The sequence below is a fragment of the Eleutherodactylus coqui genome, chromosome 3 (genome assembly GCF_035609145.1).
Source record: "Eleutherodactylus coqui strain aEleCoq1 chromosome 3, aEleCoq1.hap1, whole genome shotgun sequence".
Classification (NCBI taxonomy): Eukaryota; Metazoa; Chordata; class Amphibia; order Anura; family Eleutherodactylidae; genus Eleutherodactylus; species Eleutherodactylus coqui.
The window spans coordinates 135,925,390-135,943,546 of NC_089839.1; the positions used below are offsets into that span (position 1 = coordinate 135,925,390).

Consider the following 18,157-nt stretch of genomic DNA (forward strand, 5'->3'; position numbering starts at 1 on the left):
GGTAGATTAAAGAGTGCAGATGCATATTGTAACATCAGACTATTCAATAACTTGTGTGGTCACAACTTTTTAACTTGATGCTAATAATTGGAATTTAAGTTTTCCCAAAGTGCAGGTAATGAACCACATGTATAAGCTTATCTAAAAGTTTTGTGCAAAAATAGAGGAATCACTCATTAAAACCAAGTGAAATTTTCTAGACCAATATGTTCGAACAGGTATATTGAGATTGTGATTGAGATTGTAATGCGTAACATAACTTTGTGGTTATGTATGCTGGTTGTCCTGCATGAGGTCCATAGCCACACAAGGCATATTATTAAACCAATACAACCTATTTGATAATGAGTATATCTTGTATTCCTCCACTCACTAGATTGGGTAGGAGGAGATATTCTGACTAAAACCTACTCGATACAGAGATAGACTGTGACATATAAAGTTTCATATTTCATATATATTAATTTAGTTTACCTAATCATTTTATTTCTAAAGCTCCAACAACTGCACCTGAGAACCTTTATGTAGAACCACTGAGAAGCAAACCTACATCTGTGAGGATAATGTGGGATGAACTCACTGACAGTGCTGGCAAAATAAAAGGTAATTACAAGTCTGCTCTATTATAGACCATAAACAACTTTTGGTTTAACTGATTTCTAAACCTATTGGTTTGATTTTGGTTCCAACATTAAACATTTTCTAGCAATACAAGCATATGCACTATTTTGAATATTGAATATTAAACTGGAACCCAGACTTATGAATTATGAACACAATCTTCAGAGTTTATGAGTCGTTTTAAAACAGACAAGGCTTAACTGATAAATTGTAGATTTATTCTAGAAAAGGTCTAGCAGTGAGTGCAAATATAGATATGTACAAAAATATATAAAAAAAAGGTTGTTACATGGGAGTATAAGAAAATACTGTATTAATACACAACAAGCAGTATTTTGAAATAAACAGAAGAAATTAAAAGAAAGTTATAATTTTTTGTGTGGAGTCACATGGAATTACAGGGCAGTCCACAGGCATAGGGCACTCCAGAGGCTGACAATTTGGATAAAGAATGCACTGAGTTTTAAAGCTTCTGCAGAACCACACCCCGCCGGCCTTTTCCTGATGTCATCAAGGCGGGCTGAGTATATGTGGGGAAAATCTGTAGGAAACCTTGATCTAATATTTCAGTCACATTTCCCTGGGAGGTACTCCAATGGGAAAGATATGGCCGTCATCTTTAATATCAGGGATTTACCAATCCATCTATACTAAGCATGATACGGGAATTAGGCCCATGTACGAAGATATGCCATTTCAGGGTGTTACCGAGTTCATAGCGCAACATGTGTAGATGTGTTTTGTTCAGCTGGGCTGCCTGATTCTAAAAATATATTTCATATCAGGCTAGGTCCTTTAGATGACCCAATAACCTTTATTAAAAGATTCTCTTAATAAAAATCCTGGCATCACTTTGTCTGTTTGAACCAGCCTAGGTGTCACAATATCTGGGTGTGGGGGGTAATTGAGCACTTCTGTGTTAATGGCTAGCTTTATTGCCACTGGAGCAGGGTTTCTTGACCTCTTGTACATCAAAAAGATCTGGCAGATGCAAGGGAGAAAGGGGAAGAGTTGGGTGAGATTGAAACATTGAACTCATCTTTCCCAGTATCCTGACAAATTACAAATGCTAGCTAACTACATACAATGGCCGCCATACATCCAGCATACTGAATGGGCTAACATAAAAATGGATGCTGAGACAACACAAAATGTCTGACAGACTAAAGTCTCTACATCACACTATCTATCTAATATCTATCTATCTCACAATCTAATGCTGGACAAATCTCCTCAAACCTCAGTCAGCACACAATGCTGTTAATACACCTGCTACCAAATAGCAGGTGGACATTCCATAAAAAGTTATTATAGCATCGCATTCTGCATTACATATGAATGTCATCAGGCATTAAGATGGTTTCTCTCCCAACTCAATAATTAAACATTGCAAGGATACATTCACAGATTGTCAATTCGCTGCAGACATATTTTTGTGGTTGGTAATTCATTCCATACATGTAAACTGGGTTGTTTCTGCAGCATGGACATGGATTTCTTCAAACCAGATGACTGGGACAGTTGTAGAAACTTCTATAACAAATCTGCTGCATGCAATTACTCTCAAATAACAGATATTACTGAGTTGGGCAGCTATTCTATTCGTTGAGGGGTTCCAGAGTAATTTTAAGAGTAAGCAAGATGTCTTATTGCTTAGTTCATTCTTCAGATCTTTACTCTGAACTTGTAACTTTTGAAGGACTACTGTATCTGAGAAGCAGAAGAATTTGGGCCTTCAGGCAAACAAACAAGTACCTCAGCATAATTCAGATACGTTACATTTTTTTCAATTGATGTAATAGACCCCGAGTTGCTTTCTACTGCTTGATTTTAAAGATGTGTATTTTTTTGTTTGAAAGCTCTTCTGAGACTTGCTATTTATTATACAAGGGTGATTCAAAAATTATTGACACTTCAGTTATATTAAAACTTCTGTTGGCCGCACGGTCTTATCAACACTTTCCGTTGTAGGTAGCTGTCTCCTCAGTCACCGCTGTGCAGGTTTGAATGTGTTACATCAGTTAATTTGTTCCAGCAGTGCAAGTTAAAATGGCTGCTTTAAGAAGAGCAACATGCAGTGGTTCATTTTTTGAGCCTGCAAGTACATGGCAGGGTATGGTATGGAATGGAATCATCCTCAATTGAGGACCAAGAAAAAATTCAAAAGTCAACCATCAGGTGGAAAATTAATGCTTACAGTTTTCTGTTATTCTTAAGGGCAGTATTTGAACATTATCACAACAAACCTTATTTTGAGGTTTTAAGGCATCCTCCCTATTGTTTTGATTTTGCCTCATTGGACTATTACCTGTTTGGTCCCCTGAAAGAAGCCCTAAGAGGATGAAGATCCACATTTGATGAAGATGTGAAGTTAGCGGTGCATTCGTAGGTCACAGCTAAGCCTAAAACATTTTTTTTATGAGATAAATTCTACAGCCCGTGTGCAGATAATTTTTGACTCACCCTTGTACTTGTTACAACACCATGTGAAGAACAGAAACAAATACTTAGACAATAATGTACAGCACGATGTAGTAATGCAAAGAACATCTGTTATTTTTTTAATCTCTACAGAATACATTGTGTCATATGCACCTGCAATGAAACCATTTGGAGGCAAATCCATACCATATTCTGGAACAACCACATCTGCCATAGTTGATGGACTGCAGCCCGGTGAACGGTACATTTTCAAAATCCGGGCAGCCAACAGGAGAGGGCAGGGTCCCCAGTCTAAAGCCTTTACAGTCACCATGCCAGCGGGTAAGCATGCACTTTATTGGGAAATACCCATCTGTTCACTGTTACTTCATGGTTTTATTGTTCTCATCTGATTCCAGAAATGTGCCACAAAACCAATCTGCGTGGACACAGTGCTAATTTTATAGCTCATAAAACATACAATCAATTGTTTGTTTAATAGTGTATGTTGTTTAGTTTATGGTTTTTACTGTAACAATATAATATAGTCTTTTCCTCCATCGCTAGAATAAATAGTTCTTTGTGCTGGATTTGTAGAGAAATATTGTACACTAATGGGAAAAGTGAGTGCGGTATGCAAGTAGGCCAACCCTAAACGACTGATAACTATTATAAGGGCTAGTAAAGTACAGTGGGGTGTGGTACAGTACAGTGGCTTGGTTTATCGAATTAAACTGTTATGAACAATAGTCATAAAGCATGTGTGATTATGTTGAGTGACTTTAGTGACAACTGCTGTAGAGCATGGTTTTAAAATATACATAATTTCATAGCCTTCTCTAAAAGCTGACAACTGATAGGAATGCCATTTCTTCTCACAATCATTTCTGTGCAACCATGGCTTATCAAATCCATCACTGAAGCCTTTAGACTAATTTAGAGACAAGATAATCCATTAGACTCATTTGCTCTTAACTAAAAATTTCCAAGAATAGGTAAAAACAAGACCATTTAATAAATTCTTTCATTAGAATATATTGTGAGATGACATTGGTAATCTAATATAAATAAGCCTACATGCTTTTACTTGCACCACACTTTGACCCCTTTGCTTTAACTTTGGTGTATGATGTTGGTGTCATTAGATGACACACATGCTCACCGGTGCAGTAAAATCATCAAATGTGTGTTTAATACATTCAGGGACCTGTCACACGGGTTAAAAGTTACAATGTTAAGTCTATGGGCGTGCGCTGCTGTGCTTCAGGCATGCGCTGGAATGAGTGAAGCCTTGCTAAGCAACACAGCATACACTGCTAAACTGCACCATACACTGCCCAATCCAACCAAGAGCGATAGAGAGACAGACAGAAAGAAAGAATGATAGAGAGACAGAAATAGGAATAGAGAGACAGAGAGAAACAAAGAAAAAGAGAGCGATAGAGAGACAGAGAAACAGAGAGAGCATAGAGAGACAGAGAGAGCGATAGGCAGATAGGGCAATAGACAGCAATAGAGAGACAGAGAAAAACAGAGAAATAGAGATAGACAGAGAGAGCAATAAACAGACAGAACTAGAGCGATAGACAGAGCAATAGAAAAACAGAGAGAGCGATAGAGAGACCCGGAGAAAATAATAGAGAGAGCGATAGAGAAACAGAGAGAGAGCAATAGAGACAGAAAGAGAGAGCGATAAAGAGACAGACAGAGAGAAACAAAAAGAGAACGAAAGGGACAAACAGACAGTGAGACAGAGCAATACTGAGACAGAAAGAGAGAGAGACAGAGAGAGATAGACAGACAGACAGAAACACAGAGAGAGAGAGGCTGACAATGAAAGAGACAGATAGAGAGAGGCAGAGAGAGACAAACAGACAGAGAGACAGACAATAAGAGAGACAAACAGAGAAAAAGAGATAGACAGAGTGAGAGACAGAGAGAGACAGACAGAGAGAAAGACAGACAAATGGAGAGAAATACAGACAAACAGAGAGAGGCCTGCAGGCTTATTTCATATTAGATATCTGCTCCAAATACAAAGTGACACTCTAAATAATCACCTAACCAAGCAGATTTAGAAGTTCACAACCACCACTTTTGAAACATTTTATGTTCATGTAGCGAACATCGGGTCAATCTAGTAATTCAAAAATAGTGACAGACCATCTTCAAAGTGAATCTGTCTCTGATCTCTAAAGAGAGGGTGGAGAGACTGTCTGTAATTTGCCATGAGTCTACGCGCATGTGCAGCCTTTAAAAAAGAAAAAAAACACAAAAAAACTATTGCCAATACTGCTGATGATATATTCTCTTCTGAGTTAATCAGCCGACACCCGTGATTCTTCTTCACAGTGTGGTGGAAAATTCTGTCATCCACATTCCCCGCATTGAGCAGCCGTATCTGAAAAAGGGGCTGCGACCGCGAAAGGCGTTATGGCTGGCTGTTTTTAGCAAAATTAATCAAAAAGAACCGGGTAATTCCCTTGTTGTAATATCTTTTTTGGAAAACTGTTCTCTAAAGAGCATCTGTAATAAGCTCATAGTAATGTGCCTCAGTGGGGGAAGGCTGTTCAGAATCTCCAGAAGAAGCTGCAATTATGAGTAATCAGCATACAGTGCAGTTGTTTTTGATTTGCCGTGAATGCAGGTTCTGGGTTACTTTTGTTGTCAAAGTGTCACCAAGTGCGGCAAATTACCATGATCATCTTATAAAGTGATCTGCCTTGTGACAAATTCTCTTCAAGAAATCTCCAAACAGGGACTAGTTACCTTTTTTAGCAGTTGATATTAAGTTTGAGCTTGCAGAGTAGCTATGCTCCGTAAAAGTGATTATTTTAATGAATATATAAAGGAAAGGAAACAACTAGAGATGAGCGAGCATACTCGCTAAGGGCAATTGCTCGATCAAGCATTGCCCTTAGCGAGTACCTGTCCGCTCGGGAGCAAAGGTTCGGCTGCCGGCGGCAGGCAGGGAGCGGCGGGGGAGAGCGGGGAGGAACGGAGGGGGATCTCTCTCTCCCTCGCTCCCCCCTGCTCATGGCTGCAACTCACCTGTCACCCGCGCCGGCAGCCGAACCTTCTCTGCCGAGCGGGAAGATACTCGCTAAGGACAATGCTCGATCAAGCAATTGTCCTTAGCGAGTATGCTCGCTCATCTCTAGAAACAACCCTTGAAATGTTAATATACAACAAGTGGAAAACTACTAAAGGGTTGTATAGCTGCTGCAATAAAAAAGCTGCAAAAATTTCAGTGATTTTCTGTAGTCATAGTAGCAAATTTTATTTAGTTCTACAAAAACATTTAGGTTAATGAGGGAAAATCTGAAATTAAAGGCAACAAAGAGGACATAAAAAAAAAATACTGTATCTTAAGCACTATGAGATTCTTCGCTGCATTGGATAATGGTAAAAAAAATGGCACCTGTACAGTTGCAGCAACGTTTAACATGACTTCTAATGGGTTATAAATTAATAACTCGCTGTGCCACAGTTTATTTACCCTTCAATTGCTTTACAATAGGTTCTTAAAGTTTAAAATGAGAGAATAACTTTTTTTATGTATTACGTTAAGATAACTTTCTGAGACAAGTTATAAAAGACCAGTTACAATCTGCTAAGTCTGTAGATGTGCCCTAATGATATGCAAGACAAAACTAATCTTCTTTTAGTGAACAATACAATGTTTTATACAGAACTGTAATGTATTTTCTCCAGGAAAATGTTTCTACATTTTATTCAAACATGTATTTGCCAGTTTTTTTTGCTTGCCTGTCAATTTGCTAAAATTCTCCCAATCTTTTGATGTAAAGCATTTAAAAACTTATCTAGTGCTTCTTCTTTATTCAATGTTCAAGAACAAATTGATATCATTCTTTTGCTTTGCTAGACCATACTGTAACTCTGAAAAAATATTGAACTTTCAACCAATCATAGTTACATAGTTAAGGCTCAGTCAGACGGGCGTTTTTTTCGCGCGATTTGCGCATGTGCATGCGTCCGGCGATTTTATAAAACCATTGCTTTGCAATGGTATCGGACACATGAGCGCTTTTTATGCGCTCGTCCGATAAATTATAGAACAGAAATCGCAGATCGCAGATTCCTGTTCTCTTCTCTATATGCGCTAATTGAGAACATGAAGTAGACAAATCATTCTCCTCTGCCACAGCTGTAACAGCTGTGGCAGAGAAGAATGATGTTTGCCCATTGAATTCAATGGAGCCGGCAATACAGCCGGCTCCATTGAAAGCAATGGGTTGCCGGCGATCGCACAATGAATTGTCGGGAAGGGCTTAAAAATATAAGCCCTTCCTGGAAATTTATCCAGAAATGTGTAAAAACAAAAAAAATATATACTCACCTGGTCCCGGCAGACGGAGTTCAGCGCGGCCGGCCGGCAGTTCTCCTGAACTGCTCTGAGTAGTATTCAGCAGCCGGGTATTTAAAATCCCCGCCTGCTGAATAAGCTGCCTCTGATTGGTCACAGCCTCACCAATCAGAGGCAGCTCTCACTTACCCATTCATGAATTCATGAATGGGTGAGTGAGTGCTGCCTCTGATTGGCTCAGCACAGGGACCAATCAGGGGCAGCTCTCAGCTGAATTCATTTCCCGAAAATTCATCGTGAGATCGCCCGCAGCCCATTGCTTTCAATAGAGCCGGCTGTATTGCCGGCTCCATTGAATTCAATGCGCTGGACAGCTCCGGCCCATTTCTATTGAAATGCGGCTAGGAGCAGTTTTTTCGGGCGATTTTTCGGCGCCGATCACGCGATTTGCGGATGCGCATCCGTCATGCGATCCACAAATCGCGGGAAAAAACGCCCGTGTGACTAAGGCTTTAGAGTAGCTAAAAATAAGACATATGTTTATCAAGTTCAACCAAGAGATAACAGAGAACATGGATAAAGGGTAAGGGTATAGAGTTTAGTTTTAGAACTTTGTTTCTCCCTAATCTTCCAGGGAAGGTAAAGAACCCATATAACATAAACCAATCTGCCTCTTTAAAACGGGAAAATTACAGTCCTGATCTTAAATGGCAGACTGTTCAAGAAAATAAAAATTCTGAAGCAAAAGAAACTAGATCTGAATCTTGAAAAGCTATTACTACATATTTTTATCACCAAAGAAATTGCAGATTATCCAACACAACTTTAATTCTTTACTGCAGTGCATGTCTTTTTCAATTTCAAGAGGTGACGATTTGTATGGGCACCATTTCAGAATTTTCACTCCTCCCTATTCATATGAAAGTCTGTAGAGAAGCACATTTTTTAGTTCACCTGAAGACCCATTTAGGCTTAGAACTATTTGAGTCCAGGTGTGTTTTTTCAAAATGTATTCATGTTGATTCCTGTCTAAATATACAATATTTAAAAAATATATTCTTTAAAGGAGTTGTCTCATCTGTACCACCCTTTTTCAAAAGGAACAGCAGAAATCCTAGGTGATAAGTTATTATTGCTGAGCAAATTGTAGACAGAGGAATGAACAGAAAAACAATGTATCATTATTTGTAGCAAACAATCAGTACAACTTTCTAGAAAAATGAAAAAGGCATTGTGGTTGTTTGCTATGAGCAATATTGCCAGTTTTTCTTTTAGTTTCTGTATGTCTACTTTTATATTCTATTGTGTTAGATTTATTTATAGATAGTTTCAATATTTTGTGTTTTTATTTCACTCCTTAATACCATATATACTCGAGTATTAGCTGACCCGAGTATAAGCCGAGACAATAAGTTTCATCACAAAAAACTGGGAAAACTTATTGACTCGAATATAAGCCGAGCTATATTTGAGTATATACTAGGTAAAAAAAAAACCTCCATACTCACCTCCCAGCCGACGTCTGTGTCTGTGCGACAAGCTGCTTGAATTCTCCCCACTGTCCTCTCTGCTTGGCTCTGTCAGTGCAGTGTAAGTAAGCGCTGTGATTGGATTGCGCACCAGCCAATCACAGCTGGTGCTCGATCCAATCACAGCGCTGACTTACACAGCACTGACGGCAGAGGATTTGAAAGCCGAGTAGGGAGATGGCAGCGGGGATAATTCTAAAGCAGCTTGATTGACTGTGAATGATTGAGCACTGGCTGTGATTGGCTGACGCTTGATCCAATTACAGCTCTTACTTACACAGCACTGACGGCGGGGAATGACAGAGCCGAGCAAAGAGGACGATGGGGAATGACAGCGGAGAGAATTCAAGCAGCCTGCTGCACCACCGCCGGGGACACAGACGCCGCCTGGGAGGTGAGTATGGAGGTTTTTTTTTTAAGCCTTCCCTGACTCGAGTATAAGCCAAGGGGGGCTTTTTCAGCACAAAAAAATGTACTGAAAAACTAGGCTTATACTCGAGTATATACAGTAATTCATGCTGAATATATAACTACAATTTTATAATAATGCTAATCTATATATGAGGTTAACAAAATGTCTATGTCTTTGTAGGTGCTATTTCAGTGAAGAATCTATATAATCAATCTCACAGAGAGACGCTTTCTAGAGAAGACAAAAATCCAGATAATGTAATTTCTTCTGAATCTTTGGAAGAAGACACTTCATATTCCTTCCCAAAGACCAATTCTAGGAATCATGAAGTGAACACACACTCAACTGAAGAGACCGATGAAATTGAAACCACAACAATAATCCCTAAAATTTCAACACCAAGTCCAAGAAGACAATTCCGTCCAATGTTAAATAATCGTTTTAATTCAAACATGGGTAGAAGACCATTTAGACCAAATTCTTTGAATGTTGGACGCAGAATTATTGATCGTAAACCTGCACCACAGCCTACAATAGTAGTAGATGACAATGAAACTAAAGATTTAGAAACCATTGAGCCAGATGATGAAGAGAGAAAAGAAAGTAAACAGTCTTCTAAAATTAGTGATGAAATATCTAATGAAAGTAGAGAGAATGTGAATGTAGAGTTTGAAGACACACAGAGAAAAAATAGTGTAAACAGTAGGCATGATTTAGAAAAAAGCAAATCAACTTTACCAATATCTAACCCTGCAAGGAAAGGACAAATATCTACTAGGAATAATAAGGCTACTGTCACGCAGGGGACTACTAACCAAGCAAAGTTGGCTACAAATCAGAAACCCGCTTTAAGTCAATTAGGTGTTGATGAAGAAGAAACAGGCCAAAGTGAAAGTGACTCTAAAACTAAAACATTCAATGGTCATCGTTCCTCAAAAAAATTTGATCAGAAAACTAGAAAACAGACAATGGTCAGAGATGTTGTAAGAGCAGTTTCTTCAACTACTCTTTCCCCTACTTCTACTACAACCACTACTACTACTACAACGACTACTACTACAGCTGCTACTACAACTACTACTGAAGCACAATTGCCTCGTGAAATTAATAAACAGAATGTGGTAGTACCTCATAAGAAGGAAGAATCTTCTAGTAAACAGCAACATATCCCATCTTTTTCTGGAAAATCAGCTTTATCTCTTCTAGAATACTACAGGAGAAGAAGTTCTCAGGTTAAAGCCAATACTGGGACTAAAATAACATCTACTGGAGAATCAAAGGTTCAGCCAGTGAAAACTACTCAAACTACTACAGTAACTACACTTATGACAACCACATTTGCTCCAAAGACTGTGAAAAAAAATAATCACAGAAAAATACTAGATGTTGCTGATAAGAAAGAGGATCTATACTTTAGTTCATCTGAACTGCCTTCCAAATCGTCTCATTCACCAATTACTTCTGCTATTCAAATATCCAAGAAAGATGACAAGAAAATATCTGCAACTTCCAAGCAAAAGGCAGGAACACATAATATGCCAGTCAAAAAGAACAATGTTGGTATAAAATCGGAGCCTCTGCAAAGAGTACTAACATCTAAAGAAAGTCAAGTTCCATCTGTTGCCTCACATTTGCATAGTGAAGAAACACGCAATTTTCATAAGGAATCTGAAGACCATTCTGAAGAAAAAGTCAACACTCCCAATATATACAAAAAGCAAAGTTCAAGTTTAGCTCGTTACTCAAAACCAACAACTGAGTCCAGCTTGGATTCTACATTTTTACCAAGCAGCAGAAATATTGACTCAAAGAAAATATTTGAAAAACAAAGACATGATTCTTCAACATCATTATCTCGTGACTCCTTGGTGCAATCTCATGATACTTTTGATGTAGAGGAAGAAAATGAACGCCAGGAAAGAACTTCTGCATCAGACAGGGAATCTTTCTCTCTTTCTAGATCAATGCATATTTCAAAATCAAGACCGATTTATAGAAGCCCTGGCAGTATCATGCAGGAAAATGAAAGAAAAGCAAGCAAGGTTTCACCTTCCAGAATAGATGCACCAGTTAAAAATCTTCCTGCGCATTCAACAAAGTCTGATTTTTCAGCTTTAGACACTGATGATGACCATTCAAACCAGCCAGAAAAAATAGAAAATCCCACATTACCTGCGAAGACAAGATTGTCTTCATTCTCTAATGTTCGTTACCTCAAAAACAGGTATAGAAATGGAAATAGTAATAATAACAAACAGTCTATGGAAACATCTGTTACAAAGGTGGATGATGAAGAGGCATTAAGTGCTCCGCCTACCCTAAAATTAGATAGTCATAAGTCTGCTTCAGTTTCTTCTTCTTACATGAATTCTAAACGGTCTGCTTTACTAAGGAGAACTACAACTGTCTCTCCAACAACTAGTCGACCTCAAAGCACAACCAGAGATTCACCTTATCGTTTACTTCCATCGATATCTCGACAAATGCACTATGGCAGATCATCAGTACATAGAACTACAATTCCACCAACTACAACACCTGCACGCACTGCTTCTCCAACCTATCATCCTTCATTGCTACGTCAACGAATGCTTAATTCAAGATTAGGGTCTCCATTACGAAGACAATTTACTAGGCCTGTCCAAAGACAAGGTAATAACATTTTTGTTATATCTAAATTAATTTATATCCAAGTAAGTTTAATTTGTTCTCATTACTATCGCTGTATCATAAATATTTTGTTTATACACTCTTAAACAGTATAGACAGTAATACATAGATAATATAGACATTACATTTTATCAGTAGCAGGACACATAGAGGACTACAGTAAGCTGCAGGTTATCCCTTCCCTCTAGTCTATGATTGACAGCTGTCCCCTAATACACAGTAATAGGTAGACAGCTGTCAATCAATGGATGGAGTGTGGGGTGAGCAGGGCTAGCCTACAGCTCATGAATATCTGTACTGTGTATGGTGCTACTCATAAAATGTAAGTATTTGACAAACGATTCTATAGATACATAAGGCAGACATACCACTGCAATCAGCCAGTCTGTTATCACCTTAAGGCCCTATTAGATGGCATGGTTGTAATTTTCATGAGCGAGTAAGCTCGTGACGTCATCATCAGCTCATAACTCTCATGCAGCCTGATTAGATAGGCAGATTCATTATTGACTCATTCAACAAGAATCGTTCAATCAGTGTTTAAATGGAATGAAAAATGAATGAGCCAACAATGGCTTTTATACCTGCAGAAACTGAGTGACGAACAAGAAGCAAATAAAACTCATCGATCATTCAGTCGTTGATTTAAGTATAGACCGAAAGATTATCGTTCACTTTTGTTCATTTGAATGATGTTTTGAAAAATAACCATTCCGTCTAAAAGTACAACTACGGTTTGCACTGAACAGTGTGTCCTTCAGTTTTCAAGCATTCTGAAACTGAATGACTGGACAACTCTCGCTCAGTCATTCAGTCTCTGCATGCATTTACAGAGGACAACTATCGTTCAAAACCCCGCGGGAGTGCCGGGGTTTTGAACAATCACCAACAATAATCGTCCTGTGTAAAAAGGCCTTTAGGCTGCCCTTAGAGACAAAGATAATGAAAGATTTCCATAAGGGAAACACTAAACCTAGAGATTAATTGTAAAAGTAAACAGGAGTTAAGGGATTAACTTTCTTCTGATATATTCCTTTTTTGTCTGGCAATTGGCTAATGAGTTGGGTTTAGTGAATGGCATGGATTAAAGTTATTTGTCACGTATTACAGAGAGAGCAGTTGGGAAGGTGTCCAGCTGCAATCAGCCATGCACAGGATTATGAGAAGGAGGTAAATGGCTGCTCTCCTGGGACACACATACTTTTTTTGTATGTATTTCTAAATTTGCAATATGATCAAACTAGAGGATGAGATTAAGTGAGGAACTGATGGGATTTTTTTGTGTTTATTTCTTAGTCTTCCTTCCTTAAATATGGTGTAATGCACTGCGCAAAAACCTTAAGGAAACATTTAAGCATCACAGTATAACCCCAAGTCACTTAAACTTCATAAATATTAATCTGTCCAGTTAGGAAGCAGAAGTGATTGTGAATTGATTTCCCCTGCCATGGTGCAAATGAAATTGACAACAGGTGTACTAGAGAAATAACAGCAAAGCACCCCGCCAAAAGGGAAAGATTTTGCAGATTGTGGCCACAAATAATTATTTTCTCATCCTTCCTAACTGGTTCTTCTCCAGTGTTGCTAGTGCCCCTGGCACTACTAGTAGCATGAGGTGGTACCTGCACTCCCAATCAGGTTACACAGGTAGTCCTGCTCCTCCAGGATCGCACATCCATTTGTGCTTTTGCCAGAAGGTTGGCAATGTCTCCCAGCATAGTCTAAGAGCCTAGAGAATATATCAGAACACCTGCTGTGGAAGGGCATCAACCCTATAAAGACTGATATCTGCTCCTTTGTGCTAGGAGGAACACTACCAGAGCCCTACAAAATGCCCTCACCTCCTTCATCAGCTCCCCATCCAGCTCTGGAGCTCCAGCCTCTGCTGCACTGAATCTAGAAAAACCAGCTACAGTCATGTGTTGCTTATTATGCATGTGATTGTTTAGCAAATGAAAGGCTTTGGAGGCCATGGCAGAATTACTGCTAAAGTCTGCGATTGGCTGAGCTGTCACATGCACAATGAATGGCACATGACCACAGCCAGCTTCTTCCTGGTTTGATGTGGCAGGGACTGGCGCTCCAGTGCTGGATGGGGAGCTTCTGAAGGGAGGTGGGCAATTTTTTTCCTTTCTTTTACAGCAGTCCACAACTGATTTTTTTCATTTCCAGAAAACCCTTGTAAGGTGCTCTTAGCATCTACTAGTTTAACCCTTTCATGGAATGTTATATTTTACCTTGTTTTAAGTTCCACTGTTTCATGACAAAGAAGCTCTATAGACAGTGCTTGACTATAAAGATGTTTCAGGGCAAGAACCTTTCAATATTGTTTATATTCAGTTACCCTCAGATGGTGAACGTGTTAATGAAGTAGCATAATATATTGAAATGTGGTCATTTTTTAGGAAAATGAACAACATTGTTTAATTCAATTTGATAAGTGCAGTGACAATGGCTGATTTTAGTAACCTATGTTAACTGCTACATTGGAAGAGTATTGGTATTAGTGAGGTAAATGGAAGGATAACCTCTACTTATCAAAATATCATGAAATAAGAATTCTCTTAATGCATAGTGTATTTAATTATTGTGTTAATTTTCTAGGCAATAATGGAACACCAAATCTGTCTTCAAGGCCTAATACTAATGGAAACACACCATCAAATACTGGGAGCCTTAATGGACAGAGGATGATATATGGTCCAGAAGGAACAAAGTGGGTAGGGCAACCTTCTTTATAAATTTAAAATCAAGATGAATAGCAATAATACATTTGTGGCATTCTGACATTAGTGACAGGAGTCTCAATATAAATTACAATGCCCTCATTAAAGGGGCACTAACTTTTCAGGCAACTTATGCTCATATAATAGCTTGGGTTAGTCTAATAATTTCTGTAATATACTTGTACTAAAAATCTCTGCCTCTCCTAGAAATGTATGTGTCTGTCTGTCTGTGCATACACACACACACACACATTATATTGGATTTGTTCACTATTTGGCCAGAATGCCTGAATCATCCTGGGGCATTCATATACTGCCTCCCTGTAAATTAGACCATAGACTGTGCAATGCAGCATGAGAAGTCAGGGCAAGGAAGTGCAGGACAGTGAACTACTGGCAGAATACTAGGCTTGCTAAGCGCCCCCTACATGAAAGAGATTTACAAACAGCAAGGCAACAGTAAAATGGGGGAAAACATCAGAAAATAAGAACTTACAAACATCATAATAATAATAATAATAATCTTTATTTATATAGCGCCAACATATTCCGCAGTGCTTAAAATAAAGAGGAAATAACACAAGAGAGCGGCTATATGAAGTAATCAATTGATGGAAACAGTAGGGGTGAGGGTCCTGCTCCAATGAGCTTACACACTACAAATAATGGGGTGATACAGAAGGTAAAGAGGCTAGAGATGTGCACGGTATCGTGAGGTGGAGAGTAAGGGATGCTATACACACAGACAATGGTTAGGCCGTATAGTGGCGGAATCGGGATGACTGCAGGTGCCAATTGATTACAGATAGCATGGATTGCAGTCTGTGGGACAGGGAGCATGTTATCAGGTGGAGTACCGAGGGGTTTGGTTCAGGTGATATGGTGTGTCTCCCTGAAGAGGTGCATTTTTAGAGCACGCCTGAAGTTTAGTGTGTCAGCGATTGCCCGGATATTTTTTGGTAGCATGTTCCAGTGGACAGGTGCTGCTCTGGAGAAGTCTTGGAGGTGGAAATGAGAGGTTCGAATTAAAGGGGCACTCAGTCTGATTTCATTAGCAGAGCGGAGGGCGTGGGCTGGGTGGTGAATTGCGATGAGGGAAACAATATAGGGCGGCTGAAAGAGGATGTAAAAAGCAGTAAATGAGCAGGTAAGGAGGGTCTGATATATTTTTAGAAAACTTATTAAAAACTCAGGTACGCACTTTAAGGTATGAGTGAAGGTCCTGTAGGAGCAAAATGTCTCATGATTGAATAATTAATATTAACATCTTCTGAGATCATTTTCTTTAGTTATTTTTAAATGATGTCTGGAGCCCTACAAATAGCTTAGGTGCTCTTTCTACAATGAAATATTTCAAGGACATTTATATCTAATGTCCCCCAAAATGGTCAATAATTGTGATTGTCATAGATTCATATACAAAGTTCATTAGAATATTACTGAATACAGTGCTATAGAAATATATTGTTCTACACAGAACAAGCAATGGGAAATGTGGTGTTTATTTCATTCACCATATCCAGTATAGTGAGAATCTTATATCAGATTGTAGGAAGGCTTAGTTTGAAATTTGTTTCTAGTAACCTTGTATTAGGGTTTTCAGAGAAAAATGATAAGCACTAGAGATGAGCGAGCACCCAAATGCTCGAGTCCGCGTTATTCAAGTCAAGCTTTTCGGAAAATTCGAGAGCTCTACTCGAGTAACGAACTCCATTGACTACAATTGCCAATGACGCGCACTGCGGCGGGGAGGGGCCAAAACAAGCACGTCACAGCGGGAGGAGCCAAAAACTGGGGTGGGGTCGAACACGGCTGGATGCTCGTTCGAGTAACGAGCACCATCGAGTACGCTAATACTCGAACGAGCATCAAGCTCGGCAGAGTATGTTCGCTCAACTCTAATTTAGCACCAATCTCTGGGTAAAATATTCAAAGCTTTATTGGATTACAAATTAAACAGGCTATCAACAGAAGCCTGACCACATTTACATGTTTGAAGTGACTGTCCGCTCTTAGGCTTCTCTCCCACGAGCGTATATTGGCCGCCGTTTCCACGGTTGGCCGATATACGCTACCATCTGTGACGTTAAAGCTCGTGAACGGGCACACAAATCTAACATTTGTGCGCCCATTCACATGGCATGGGCTGCCATGCCGTTGCCCCTTTCCCCTCCCTCCCCTTCACAGGCTCACCTCTGCTCTCCTCCCCTCTCGCTCTTTGCAATAGGAGGAGGTGGCACCCCTTGTTCACAGCCAGCAATGTGAGGAGGCGGGATGGGTGCTTAACTCCACCCCCATCCCAACCCCTCCCATTGCAAGGAGCGAGCGGGGAGGAGAGCAGAGGGAGGGAGTTTAGCAGCCACGCTGCTAAACTCCCTCCCTTCTCCGACCGCTGTCATTGGCTTCCATAGGAGCCAATGCAGCGGCCGACATATTCCAGCCCAAAAGATAGTTCCAGGACTATCTTTTGGGCCTGAAGTAAAAACGGCTGCCTCTATATTGGCCGGCTGGGCGCTTTTACGTCACGGGAATACGGCCATGTGATCTGATGCATTGGAATCCAATGCATCAGATCACAGCATATATCGGGCGACCGTGAAAACGGCGGGACGATATACGCCCATGGGAAAGAATCCTTAGTCTGCTGTTAGCTCAGAATTTTTACATTCCCATGTATTTTACAGTATTTTATTAAATCCATATTGAAGTCAGACCTATAGGTACTAGTTGAATGTAGACTTAACTGGAGCAGTCAATGCCAGTCAGCTGCTGTAAAGGCAAATAGGGTCTTGGGGTACATTAAAAGAGGCATAGGAGCGAGGGACGAGAACATTATTCTTACAATACATAAGGCACTTGTCAGGCCTCACATGGAATACTGTATATAGTTCTGGACGCCCGTGCTCAGGAAAGATGTTAAATTGCTTGAAGGGGTTCAAAGAAGGACAACTAAATTAATAAACAGAATGGGAGAACTAGAATACCTAGAGAGGCTATCAAAATTGGGATTATTCACCCTAGAAAAAAGACGGTTAAGGGGTGACCAAATATCTATGTATAAATACATTAGGGGACAATACAAGGATCTCTCCCGTGATCTATTTATAAGCAGGACTGCGACAGTAACAAGAAGGCATCCTAGAGGAAAAAAGTTTCCATCTCCAACACAGAAGGGGATTCTTTACTCTAAGAGCAGTGAGGCTGTGGGACTCTCTACTTGAGGATATGGTGATGGCAAAATCGATAGAGGAGTTTAAGAGGAGACTAGATGCCTTTCTATGATATTATTGGATATAGACACTAAATAACCATTGGGGTTGTTGATTCAGGTCTTGGAGTCAGGTGTGAACTTTAAAAATGTTGACCAAGGGATTATTCCTGCCATTATGGAGTCAGGAAGGAATTTTTCCCACAAAATGGGCTAAATTGGCTTCTGCCTCATAGTTTTTTT

The 18,157-nt window shown here is 39.6% G+C and overlaps 1 protein-coding gene across 1 annotated transcript in view; it reads left to right on the forward strand.

The window, feature by feature from the left end:
* Positions 1-18,157, forward strand: part of FNDC1 (fibronectin type III domain containing 1) — a 148,142-nt gene that overhangs the window by 76,886 nt on the left and 53,099 nt on the right. Inside the window, exons 6-9 of the mRNA XM_066596123.1 lie at positions 496-603; positions 3,196-3,384; positions 9,491-11,962; positions 14,585-14,700. Coding sequence (XP_066452220.1) covers positions 496-603; positions 3,196-3,384; positions 9,491-11,962; positions 14,585-14,700 — 2,885 coding nt within the window. The remainder of the gene's footprint in view (positions 1-495; positions 604-3,195; positions 3,385-9,490; positions 11,963-14,584; positions 14,701-18,157) is intronic.